Source organism: Myotis davidii, unplaced genomic scaffold (genome assembly GCF_000327345.1).
Source record: "Myotis davidii unplaced genomic scaffold, ASM32734v1 scaffold570, whole genome shotgun sequence".
Classification (NCBI taxonomy): domain Eukaryota; kingdom Metazoa; phylum Chordata; class Mammalia; order Chiroptera; family Vespertilionidae; genus Myotis; species Myotis davidii.
The window spans coordinates 3,058,987-3,071,201 of NW_006283631.1; the positions used below are offsets into that span (position 1 = coordinate 3,058,987).

The 12,215-nt window shown below is 35.2% G+C and overlaps 1 protein-coding gene across 1 annotated transcript in view; it reads right to left on the reverse strand.

Moving 5' to 3' along the window:
- Positions 1 to 744: 744 nt before the first annotated feature.
- RSRC1 (arginine/serine-rich coiled-coil 1) overlaps positions 745 to 12,215 on the reverse strand; it is a 351,732-nt gene continuing 340,261 nt past the window's right edge. The window contains exons 8-10 of the mRNA XM_006753822.2: positions 7,969 to 8,075; positions 2,629 to 2,781; positions 745 to 2,000 (exon numbers count right to left, since the gene is read on the reverse strand). Of these exons, the coding sequence (XP_006753885.1) occupies positions 1,908 to 2,000; positions 2,629 to 2,781; positions 7,969 to 8,075 (353 nt within the window). The 3' untranslated portion in view covers positions 745 to 1,907. The remainder of the gene's footprint in view (positions 2,001 to 2,628; positions 2,782 to 7,968; positions 8,076 to 12,215) is intronic.

Consider the following 12,215-nt stretch of genomic DNA (forward strand, 5'->3'; position numbering starts at 1 on the left):
CTCTTGCAGTTCAAGTTTTTGTATTTGAGCTACTTACCACAGAGGAACACTGGAGTTACATATAATTAGAGTGGATCATAATATTTTCACTATTTTATAGATGAGGAATGTTAGTAATACTGTGAAAAAAACACCTAGTTCAGGTTCTTTGGAGAATCACTGATAGGCCCAATGACAACACATATTCTTGCCTGGAACACTACAGTATACTTTTCAGAAGGGTGAAAATACTTTTATAATTTACAAGTTATGCAAAGAATAAAATAAAAAAATATTTCAGAAACTGCAATCTTTTCTTAAAGTTGCTAAATATATATATATCTACATTAAAAACCATACAAACCTGAGTTCATACTGGGCACTAATGGCTAAAAAAAAAGAATACTAGCATTTATTTAGAATGTGAAAACATGTTTGTATAAGAACACGTATTTATCATCAGTCTCTTTTCCATACCTTTTGCAATTAAATGTAAGCTCTTTATAGTTTTTTGTCTTCTTTTTTGGTTACTTCTCACCATAGGATATTTTTGCCATTGGTTTTCAGAGAGAGTGGACGGAGGGGAGAGAGAGAGAAAGGGGGGGGGGCGGAGAGGAAGAAAGAGGGAGAGGGAGGAGAGACAGAGAGAGAGAGACGCATTGATGTGAGAGACACATCAACTGGTTGCCTCCCACATGTGCCTTGAACCAGGAGGGAGCAGGGAGCGAACCCACACCCAGGTACATGGCCTTGACCAGTAATTGAACCCAAGATCCCCCAGTGCATGAGCCATCGCTCTACCCAATGAAAAATACCGGCCAGGGCTTTATATTTTTCATTTTTAACAAGGATTAAATTTTAGTGGTTTCAGAAAAAAAAATCATTAGATGTCCTATAAATTGGTAATTTTATCCCCAAAACTGTTCATGCTTATATTGTCTTCTGAGGTACAGTCTTCACAGAGACTAAATTAGAGTGAGAGCAAACAACAGAACAAAATAGGGGAGGGAAATATTTATGTCAGCTGTTGAAAACTAAAGGCAAGGACTAAAAGCCCTTATCTCTGGCATGTTCAGTATGGAATGCATAGTTGATTTTCATTCAGCCACTAGAGAAAGGTATTCTACAGTGACAGAGCCTTCTCAACATTACAACTGGTTGGCTTCCTCTACAGAGAACAGCAGATGGCTAAGTAAGACTGAAGCGAGAGCTCTTACCTGTTTCCTTGGAAATGACTTCCCTGTCATGGACATTTTGCCAAGTGGTAAGGTCTAGCATGAGCATGTGATTTCTAAAAGAATGAGTGGGATCTGCTAATATGTTTAAAAGGAACTTAGTAAAAGCTGATCTCTAAGCAATAAGACATCAATTTATTTAATCTTTAAGAAATTTTTTTCAATAAATATGTTATTCTTTAAATATTAACATGCTCATTCTGCTTAGATTGTTAAGAATGCTTTTTATTGTTCCTAAAATTTCCCAGTAAGGTGAAACAAAAGATTCAAAGACATGCAAGATGAAATCTCATATTTATAGCATATAGTTTCCTTATGTATCTTATTCTCACATATGATTCTCACATTTGATTCTCATATATGCATGATCAAATAGTGTCTTTAAATGACAGTTTGATATTTTAAAAATTGTACTTAGAAATGATACTGTGTGCCATTTACTTTAACATTGATATTTTTAGTATTAGCTTTATTAACAGCAGGGATTTTCATGCATTCCTCAATTTTATACTAGTTTTAATATTCACAGTGTTTAAGCTCAAGTCAACAAATATTCAAGCCCACATGAGAAATGAATTAAATGAGATTACCCTTTTATATAATTGGGTCAATTCTTTATAAGAGTAAAAAGTTAAAATGGGATATAAAAACCTAAATTTCCAATGTTACTGTTAATTCAACCATATGTATTAACTAGGCCACAGGACTGCCCATTAGCCTTTCTTGTCGAAGAGCAATTAATCTCTTGAACCATTTCTCCTCAGCATCAGCTTTCTCAATAAATAACTGAAATAAAAAAAAAGAAAAAATGTTATTGTGTACTAATCACTGGGGTTTGACCTTACATGATGCAAAACACTTTTATGAAATATATCTTTCAGTACAAGATTTGAATACTGTTTAACTCTATGACTTCTTAAGTGAAGATCATCTATATGGAATTAATAATGATCAGATAGTTTTGGATTAAAAGGACTAATATTAACATCATTTGGTTAATAAGTTTATACCTTACAAGTGGGGCTGGTGTTAGCAGTAGGTGTGAGCGCCAGGTGGGACTGCAGCATGCAGGAGCAAAGAATTTTTAGTAACCACCAGAGGTTTGCCCCGATGACAGCGACTGGTGCCCCACCTTGGTCTGGCGCCCCTGCTCACCTGCTCCACCATCCTGCCACGGCCAACACCTGTCATTTTCCACGCACACCCCCTAGTGGTCAGCACATGTCATAGTGACTGGTTGTTCAGTTGTTCCACCATTCAGACTATTTGCATATTAGCCCTACTTTTAGCAAACTGGAACATATGAATCCATTTCCTTAAATGGTCGTCTTGTTGCCAACACAAAAGGGCAACAGTCTGAATTCATTTCAGTCAACTAGACTTCAACTGACAGTCTTAGGTTTAAGGATCTTACGTTTGGATGAGCCAGAGAATTGTCATCTTGGTACTTGATAGCAGTAGGGATGCTGCTCGGGTCTATTTCTTTTTCATTACTGGGTAGATCAGCAGCTACTGACACTGGTCCTGATGCTGCAGGCACAAGCTTCACTTCACTGGCTTCCACCGACTGACATAAAACACATATTATTAATTGTCTCACAATATACAGTTACAAGTCTGCTTTAATAATATTTCTGATTTTGAATAATAATTGCTCAATAGTCTCTTTTGAGATGAAAGTCAACATGAAGAAGCCCTAGGTTATTAAAAAAAAATTATTCCCCAAGCAAGCAAACAAATACAAAAACATTGGGAAAATGCTTATCATTTCTTTTGATCAGCATAATTTTAAGAAATTGGTACTTGGAGTCCATACTATTAAAAATATATATTTCATATATGTAAATTCTATTACAAAACAAGGTTGTAACAAATCTCCAGCATTTAGTTGGCCTCTTTAAGTATAAAAAGCAAAGTCATAGGTTATTTATTTCTTTAAAATAACAGTCTTACTGAGATATAATTCACATATTGAAAATCATATAGCTTTTAGCATACCCAGAGAGTTTTGTAACCATCACCACAAGCAACTTTAAAACATTTCATCATCCTTTCCAAAACTCCATACCCATTAGAAGTCACTACTCTCCATTTCTTCCCAACCCTTGGCAACCACTAATCTGTCTGTCTTTATGGATTTGTCTATTCTGGACATTTCATATATAAGAAATCATACAATATGTGTTTTTTAGTGACTGGTTTCTTTCATTTAGCATAATGTTTTCAAGGCTCATCCATGTTATTCACATATCAGTACTTCATTCAGTTTTATTGCTGAATAATATAGGCACTGTGTTAAGGGCTGGGGACAAAAAGACTAATAAATCATCGTTCCTGCCAGGAAGGAGCCAGCAGTTTGGTGCTAACTCGGTATGGTTCCAATATTTCCTCCCCTAAGAAAGGAGAAAGCCAGGGAAGCAGTTATTAGCAGCAAGGTTTCAGGGATAATATGAAATGGATTAGATGAGAAGTTGAAATTAAAAATTAAAATAAAAAATGAAGATAATTGGGAGATTAATTCAACTTCTTTGCCCCCTTTCTATACCTATCGGTTCTACACCTATTGTTTTTTCAATTTCCATTTTCTTTTTGACCTGTCTAGTTCTGAACACTCACTTCTCTAAATGAAGGGAAAAAAAGATTTCACTGAGGAAATCATATAGAAAAAAAAATGAAATAGGCATGAATGAGTTAATCCTTTCTTAGAATTAAAAATCCATCTATTTAACCAGTATTTTTTAAGTACTACTAACTGTTAAGCACTGAGTACACAAGGAGAATAAAATAGTTATGTTCCCTGTCCCAACTGGAGATTACATTTTCCTAATGGGACTGACAAATTACTAACGAATAATCCTATCTAATAAAGAGGGAATATGAATGGTGGTGCCCATAGCCACAAGATGGCGGTGCCTAGTCCTCTCAGCCCTGCCGGGGGAGCAGCAGGCAGGCAGTACAGCTGGACCCACCCCCAGGAGTCCTTCAGACCTTTCAGTCCCACTGGGGGGTGAGCTGGCAAGTGGGCCCTGCAGAGAGCAGAGAACCACGGGAGCAGGCCTCAGCTGTCAGTAGGACGAATTTCATGCACCGGGCCTCTGGTACATAATAACACATATATAAACACAAATTGTAACAAGCGACATAAGACATATTTAAAGAAATATTTGTTAAATTTGAATTGGAAGTTCTATTCTTATATTTTGGAACCAATACTCCCCCCGGGGTCTCAAATATTTCTATTTCTATGACTCCAACATACTGGGCCTAGAAGACTCGCAATCCTTATTTAGAAGATATTATACTGACTCTTTATAAAACTGAAGACATAGATTAAACCCAATATTCTGCAAGGAGAAAAATGGGAGTATCCTAATCCAGTGAGGTCCAGGACATCACTGTTTGGTAGTCTATGTTGCTGTACAGATTCTAGAAGAGCATGCCATTCTGCATATCTCGGCCGTTCTTCGATAGGGCTTAGTTAGGAGACTAGCTGTCTGTGTGCAACTGCCTTGAAAAATTGTGGCGTGCTGTTATTCTAATTGCCAAAAGTATGGCAGAGATAATATTTTATTATAAAAACTAAGTAACCTAATTCTATTTTTTACCTTCACTGTACATATTTCTTTGAGAAGTTCTTATGTAAACATAAGTGAAGTTCTCAGAGGTTTGAATCAGAACATGGAAGTTATTATATAATAATACATAATATAAAATGTGTGAAAACAATCATTAATTGCTTCTTTATTTAAGTGAAGAAAATAAAAACCCTCAACATGGCCACTATCAAACATCCGTCTTTGAACAGTACTGCCACCCGGTGGTTCAGTTTGGAAAAAATTGTTTTCAAATTGTACTTCAAGTTAAAGAACAAATTACCCTCTTTTTAAAGAGAGGCGGTTATCTGCCAGATATAACAATTTAAGGGATGAATAACTGGTAATATTATTATGGACAGCAGTCTGAAAACAAGCTGCATCTTGTTCCCGATGTTGATGATATAGCGGGAACTATTAGATTACTCACAAGAGAAACATGATTGCAGAGGGTGAAACTAGTCCAATCGATAAGTGTTGCAGACGACACTGTGTCTAGCATGTCATTAGTAACAGCTACTTTTCTGGTAACGGCTCCCTAGCTTAATTAGTGGAATTAACATTGCTAAAGACTCTACCAACTGAAAGGGTGGATAATACAGAAAAGCCTTTTTTAGATATAAACTTTATATCAATGAGTGTAGAACTTTCCAGGAGAGAAAGATGTTGAAACTTGGGTCGTGGGTAATTTAGTCCTCAAGAGAGTCTTTGCTATGCATCAGGGATACCCCATCACCTCTCCCATGATCTGGATTAAACAGTACTCAAGATAATTTACCTCCCTGTGCTAAGTAATCTCCTAATAAATAATTCAGCTTCGTGGGCATCCTGAATTCCTACCATATACTGGAGACACAGACATTTTAGAAACTAAAAAAAGAATATCACTTTCTAAACTAAGATTGGTCCTGTTTTATATTGCAGTCGAATGTGAATTTATTCACTGTTGGCCCATCACTGCTTTTCTGATAATTTTGAAATGCAGTTACTAATAAAAGTCCAGTGTTGTATAGCTAATCCTATTGTACATTCACCAAGGTAAATGCCATCTTCCGAGGCTTTTTAGCATATTCCCCTGTTGGTGCCACTTACTATATTTCAATGCATGCTTTCTTTATATTATAACAGGGAAGGTTCATTGCGTTCACAATTACTAGACATTTGATAATAGGAAAAAGAGGCTCTGGAGTTGGACAAATTTGATTTAGATGCTGCTTCTTGTCATTTACTAGCAGTTTGACTGTGGTTATAAAATTTGCTGAGCTTCAGCTTCCTTAGCTATAAATAAGGGTTATTGGGATATTAGATAAATTATATATGTTAAATGTCTGGTATTAATGGCAGCCATTTAAGTTAAATTTAAAAAGTGGGCTAGGATACAACATTGTTTCTCATAATTTGCTCAGTGCTTTAATGTTATCAAATTGCTGTGTTGAAACAAACTAGTCCAAAGCTGATGCCTATACAGGAAACCAGCAAATTTAAAGCTACATAAAGCTCTGAAGTAATTTTTAACTATTTTGCTAGTAATACAATAGGTCACCAAGCCTCAAATATGGAGAATTTTAAGGTATAGAAACCATAAAAAATTACAGCAATCTCTGGTCCAACCACAATGGGAATCCTTGTACCTGCAATTCCTCTTTAGGAAGCCATCGACAAATATATCCCTCAGTGTTCAGTAAGAGGAGGAGGTAGGGCAGGAGCAGGAGAAGAGTAGTAAACAGCTTTCATTTCTGGAGTCTTCCTGTGTGCCAGGTACTTGGCTAACTGTTCTACACACAGTATCTTGTTTATCTTTTAAAGACCTCTGCCATGGGTATTATCCCCATTTGAAGATAAGAAAGCCAAGGTTTAATAAGGTTATAGAGTTTAAGGATGTAGATAGTAAATAGAATCAGAATGTGTTTCCAAGCCTGTCTGACTCTACATTTTTGACCACTGCTTCCCAATTGCTATATCCAAGATGTCTGCAAGTTGGTTTTGCTTTTGGAAGAAAGAAATAAAAATGTTGGTAAAATATTTTAACTAAATACATTTCTGCCGAAACCGGTTTGGCTCAGTGGATAGAGCATCGGCCTGCGGACTGAAAGGTCCCAGGTTCGATTCCGGTCAAGGGCATGTACCTTGGTTGCGGGCACATTCCAGATGTGCAGGAGGCAGCTGATTGATGTTTCTCTCTCATCGATGTTTCTAACTCTCTCTCTCCCTTCCTCTCTGTAAAAAATCAATTAAATATATTAAAAAAATACATTTCTAATGGACTCAACTCAAAGTGCTGAATTAATAACATTTCTAGGCTATTTTTGCTTTTCTGTCATACTTATCCAACCTAAAACTAGCTATTTCTAGGGTTTCCAGAATTGATTTTATTGCTTTTTATGATCATTGTGAAGGGAAAACTGTTTTAAAAATAGTTGAAACAGAAGATGGGCTTCCTTCACATAGATTTAAAAAGGTTCCTTGCGGAGGCAGAGGCCCCTGCTCTATCTTGGTTCTCTCAGTCATTAATGTATGTATACATGTAGAATTTTTTTGAGTAATTGGTAAGTATACCATGTCTTTGTCAGATGTGTTACTAAATATTACATGTATTTTCATAGTAAAATATCTTTTCCTACCAAAGAAACATATATTCCCCAAAAGCAGCCTTAATTATGACTGAAAGCACATACAAAATATTCAACAGAAATAAAATGCTAATCAAAGCCCCTTTTACTAGATACCCATCTGGCAAGAGTATAGATGTATGTCACTATTTGGGTATAATTTCATTGTTAAAGGCCTTTTCTAACTTTTCTCTAGCAATGGAAATTCAAAAAGTAGATACCAGTATTTACGCTTGAAAGGAAAATCATGTATTATGTTCATGAAATGCATATTATTGTTGTAGAACTGTGTTGACATTTTACTTGGTCTTTTCAGTGAATTTTAAAATAAAAATGGTATCAAACACATTTTTCCAGTATATTTTTTACAAATTAAACTTAAACTGATTCTCACTGGTTCATTCTCTCTCTCTCAATAACATGCTGACACTCTCTCACCCTACTTCATTTATCTATTAGCAGAAGCTCTTACATTTAAGTGAAATCCATTAATAAAGCATCTCTTCAGTTGGAATCTAAAGGTTTATTCATAATACCTGGATGAAAACTTACCTTTTTGACTTCTTTACTTGATCTGAATGTCTGCTGAACAAAAGAATCACTTTCAATGGCTTCAATTTCTTTTACTCTTTTTACTTGTTCTACCAGGGTGGTTTGGTCTAAAAAAAAGGGGGGGGGGGAACGTCAGTGTATTTTTTGGCATATAAACTTGTTAACGACACTACACCTACGCGGAGTTCTTTATTTCTATAAAGTAATTTTAGCTCACAAAATTTAACTGGATGAAAAGAAAAATTTAACTGGATGAAAAGCGATATTAATAGTTAGGCTACAGCAAGAAACCTTTCTTCCCCTATGATCTGCAAGTATAATGTCCCTACATACTAAGACTTTCACCTAAAACCTAAAATATTGCTGAGAAGGCACTGCTATAATGATCTAAGCCAATCTGGGCTAATCTGGTGGGAGAACTTTTAAAAAACAAGTGAAAAAAAAATACCCTCATTATTTTGAAAATACACATAAAACTAAAATAAGAGCACAATAAATCCACCTGTACTCACCATCCAGCTTCTATAATCATTAACTTTCTATTATTCTTAATTAATCTATCCATCACACTTCAGTGTGAATGTGTGTTCTGGTAGACCAGGAGTAAAGGAAATCCCGGATATCATACCATGTTACCACTAAATATTTCAGTAGGCATCTCAGATGGGGCTTAAGAAAAAAAATCAAAACAGCACCATAACAATACCATCTTTACATCCAACAATATTACCAACTAGAAGCCCTATGCATGAAATCTGTGTAAGAGTAGGCCTTCGCAGCCCTGGCTTAGTCTGAATTTGGACGGTCGTTCCGCCGTTCTATCGATTTGCATGTTACGCTTTGATTTTTATAGATAATTCTCTTAATATCATCTGATACAGTTCATGTTTAATTTTCACAAATGTCCAAAAACATGTCTTTTTATAGTTGGCTTGTTTGGAACAGGATCCCAACAAGGTCTACACATTACACTTGGTCAATAAGTATCTTAAATCCCTTTTAATCACGTCCTGTCCACTGTCTTTCCTTTCATTGCCATTTATTTATGGAAGAAACCAGATCATTTATCCTTTAACAATTTCCACATTCTGGGTCTGGCTAATTTTTATTCTCATGGTGTCATTTAACATGTTCCTTTACCCTTTGTAGTTTGTGTAAACCAGTAGTTAGATCTAGATTCAGTTTCAATTTCTTCTGACTAAGAATACATAAAAGGTGGTGCTGTGCAAATCTATTACATCATATCAGGATGCGCTTCTCCCACTTTCAGTGAGGCTAAGATTGAGCAGTGGGTCCAAGGTGTTGTCAGCCTGACCCTTCTGTTATGAAGTTCTTTATGACCTTTCATCGAAAGATTTTAGCAGATATCAATGTTTGTTGCTTAGATCTATCATTGCACTAGAGGTTGAAACTGGTGATTTCTAATTCTATTATTCTTCCTGCATTTATTAGCTCTAATTCCTCTACAATGAAAAACTTGCCTCATTGACGATTTGGTGATTGTAAAATATAGTCTAAACAGGAAAAGGCATAATGTATTTTCTATTATTTCCCTCTATTAACTTTGGTACAAAGAAGACCAATATGAGTTAACATTTGTATTTTTAATGTATTTTAGTCCATGGTAGTTGTTTTCATATTTTAAATTAGTCTACTTCTTCAGGTTGGTTTCTGCATCCTTTCGATATGAACCCTAGTAGTTAAGGTTTGAAAAGATGTTCCAGGCTCATTTAATAGTTTCCATCCAGGACTTGAAATTAGCCGTATCTCCAAAGAGCCTGGGCTCCTCTTAGCGAGGAATGGTATTGAGAGAGAATAGCCTGGGCAGCAGGGGTGCTCACTGCGACTGGATTGCCATTGCTTCTCAGCCTTGTCAGTGGGTGGGAGAGGAAATACAAGTATTCCCTCTGCTTAAAGTTCCCATCACTCCTCTCCACTTTTACAAAAGATCTACATTAGTACCTGCTTTTGTTAACTGAAAAATCTGAAGAGGATTTCACTTTTATGGAAAAGGCAGAAGTGAAAATAACATTCAGCTTTTGTTTTGCAGCGAGAGCCAGAGCCAACACTCCCATCTTTGGAAGAATATATTTTCCCACATAAAAGCAAGCATTGTTGGAGTATCATGGAAGAGCTAATAGCTCCACATGCTTTAGAATAAAAGCTCCTGTGGATTTTAATTATGCAGTGTACTAATTGAGCATGTGAAATGAGAGATTCTTTGCTCAGCGAATTTATTAATATTAACACATCCCATACCAGTGGATAGCATGTTTATTAGTGTTAATATAGCAGAGAAAAATTATCATGTGTACCATTCCACATGATCCAACTTTAATTTGCCAATATGAAAACAATTTGTCTGTATAGGTCTTCATTATCTCTCTATTATTTCAAAATCACTAATTCCCAAGCGAAGTCAAATATTCCTGACTTCAGGATGTCTCATATGTATCAACTGTTTGACCCTTTGGAGTTTTCCTTAACATATTCTCTCATTCGGATTTACAAAGCACATCATTAGTATTAAATGTCAGAGGTGAGCTCACCAACAGTACTTGCTGTATAAAGCTTATAGTGTTCATAGATTTAAATATGGACATACAACCAGCCAGTATGTTTAACAAAATAGCACTGGAGAAATTATAAAGAAAGGAAGGAGAAAGATTAGAGAAAAACAGAACATGATCTCTGGGTTTTTCAGTGATCATCCAGGACTAACAGTGACAGGCAGATAGGGGAAAGCCAGTTTGCCTGACTTACAATCTGAAAATAAACCAGCAAAGCTTTTGCCTTTCCATGTGGGAACCATTTTACGGGTGGTATTTAAACTAAAGAATATGATACTTAAATTAAAGAGTAAAAGTGATATTTAAATTAAAGATTGTAAGATTCATGGGAGATTTACACTTTCATTCTCCTAATAGCTCAGCTCCATGCTATCTAAAAACAACAGGCATAAAAATGTTTACATTGCTTCATACTCAAAATTCTAATATCAATGTCCACAAATGTATGCCTTGAGTATAACCCTGTCATTTTTGGCAGCAGACTAAAGCACATTGGTAATATATACTAAATTATTTTAAATTGAGGTTAAGCTATATATGCCAATTTGTCATTTTAAAATCCCGTGCCAATTGTAAGACTGAGAAAAACGTGAGTGAAAACTAGTTATTGTTTATATACTTGGCATGAATGCCTAGCATACAAAGCATCTTGCATTCATCAACCATGACGTAAACATAAGTGACAAAGTTACTGGGAGAATTAAAATTATAGAATTAAAAAATATTAACGTGGTAAATATGGAGGAAACATCTAGCACTTGATGCTTTTTGATAAACATACCATTGGTAAATATAATGACTTTCATAGGCTGTCTGTAAGATGTCAGTAGAAGGGAGACATACTTCGTAATATTAAAATAACAAATAATGGAGTCAGAAAGCTAAGGCACTACAGACTAAAACAATCAATACTAACTCACTGCATGGAAAATCATTTTGTTTCTTTTGTGATGAAAAATTAAAATCAAAAAGCTTATTAGTTACCACTGATGTTATATTATAAAAATTAGGCTCATCTGCTACTTCGTTATATATTTGACAATTTTACATGTTACAACATTTACAGAATTTTCTTTTAAAATGTTATCAAAAGGTATACACATTTAAAATTAGTAAATCAAGACGACAAAGTCCAATATAAACCTTTTATTTGAAAAGACAAAATTTTAATCTGTATGCCATTTATAGACAATAAACATAAACAGATCTCTAAACTGGCAGCAGTGCTAGGCTGAACACAGCAGATGGCACTATTACCCAAGACGTAATCATGGAATAAAAGAATGGGAGTTTCATGGAAGGTATCTCACACATGAAAATCTCATCTTCAACTGACTCCTTCTGAATATTAATATTTTATGAATTTATAATCCAAAGTTAAAATGCATTTTATGTTACAAAGAGTTTGGGTTGGTTGGCCTCATAGTTATTGAGTTACTTATGCTACTTTACTCTTCTCTTCCAGGAAAAAAAATTTATATACTAATAGCACTGCTACAAATCCATAAATAATACAAAAGGATTTCTTCAGTTTAAACTGACTTAAATTTTCATCAAGAATGCAAATATCCTTGAAATTCCTTTTTAGAGTAAAATATACATACTGAACACAAAACATGCAAGTACTGAAATATGAGGCATTTTCAAGAATGAAAAAAGCGAACAGTATCAAATTGG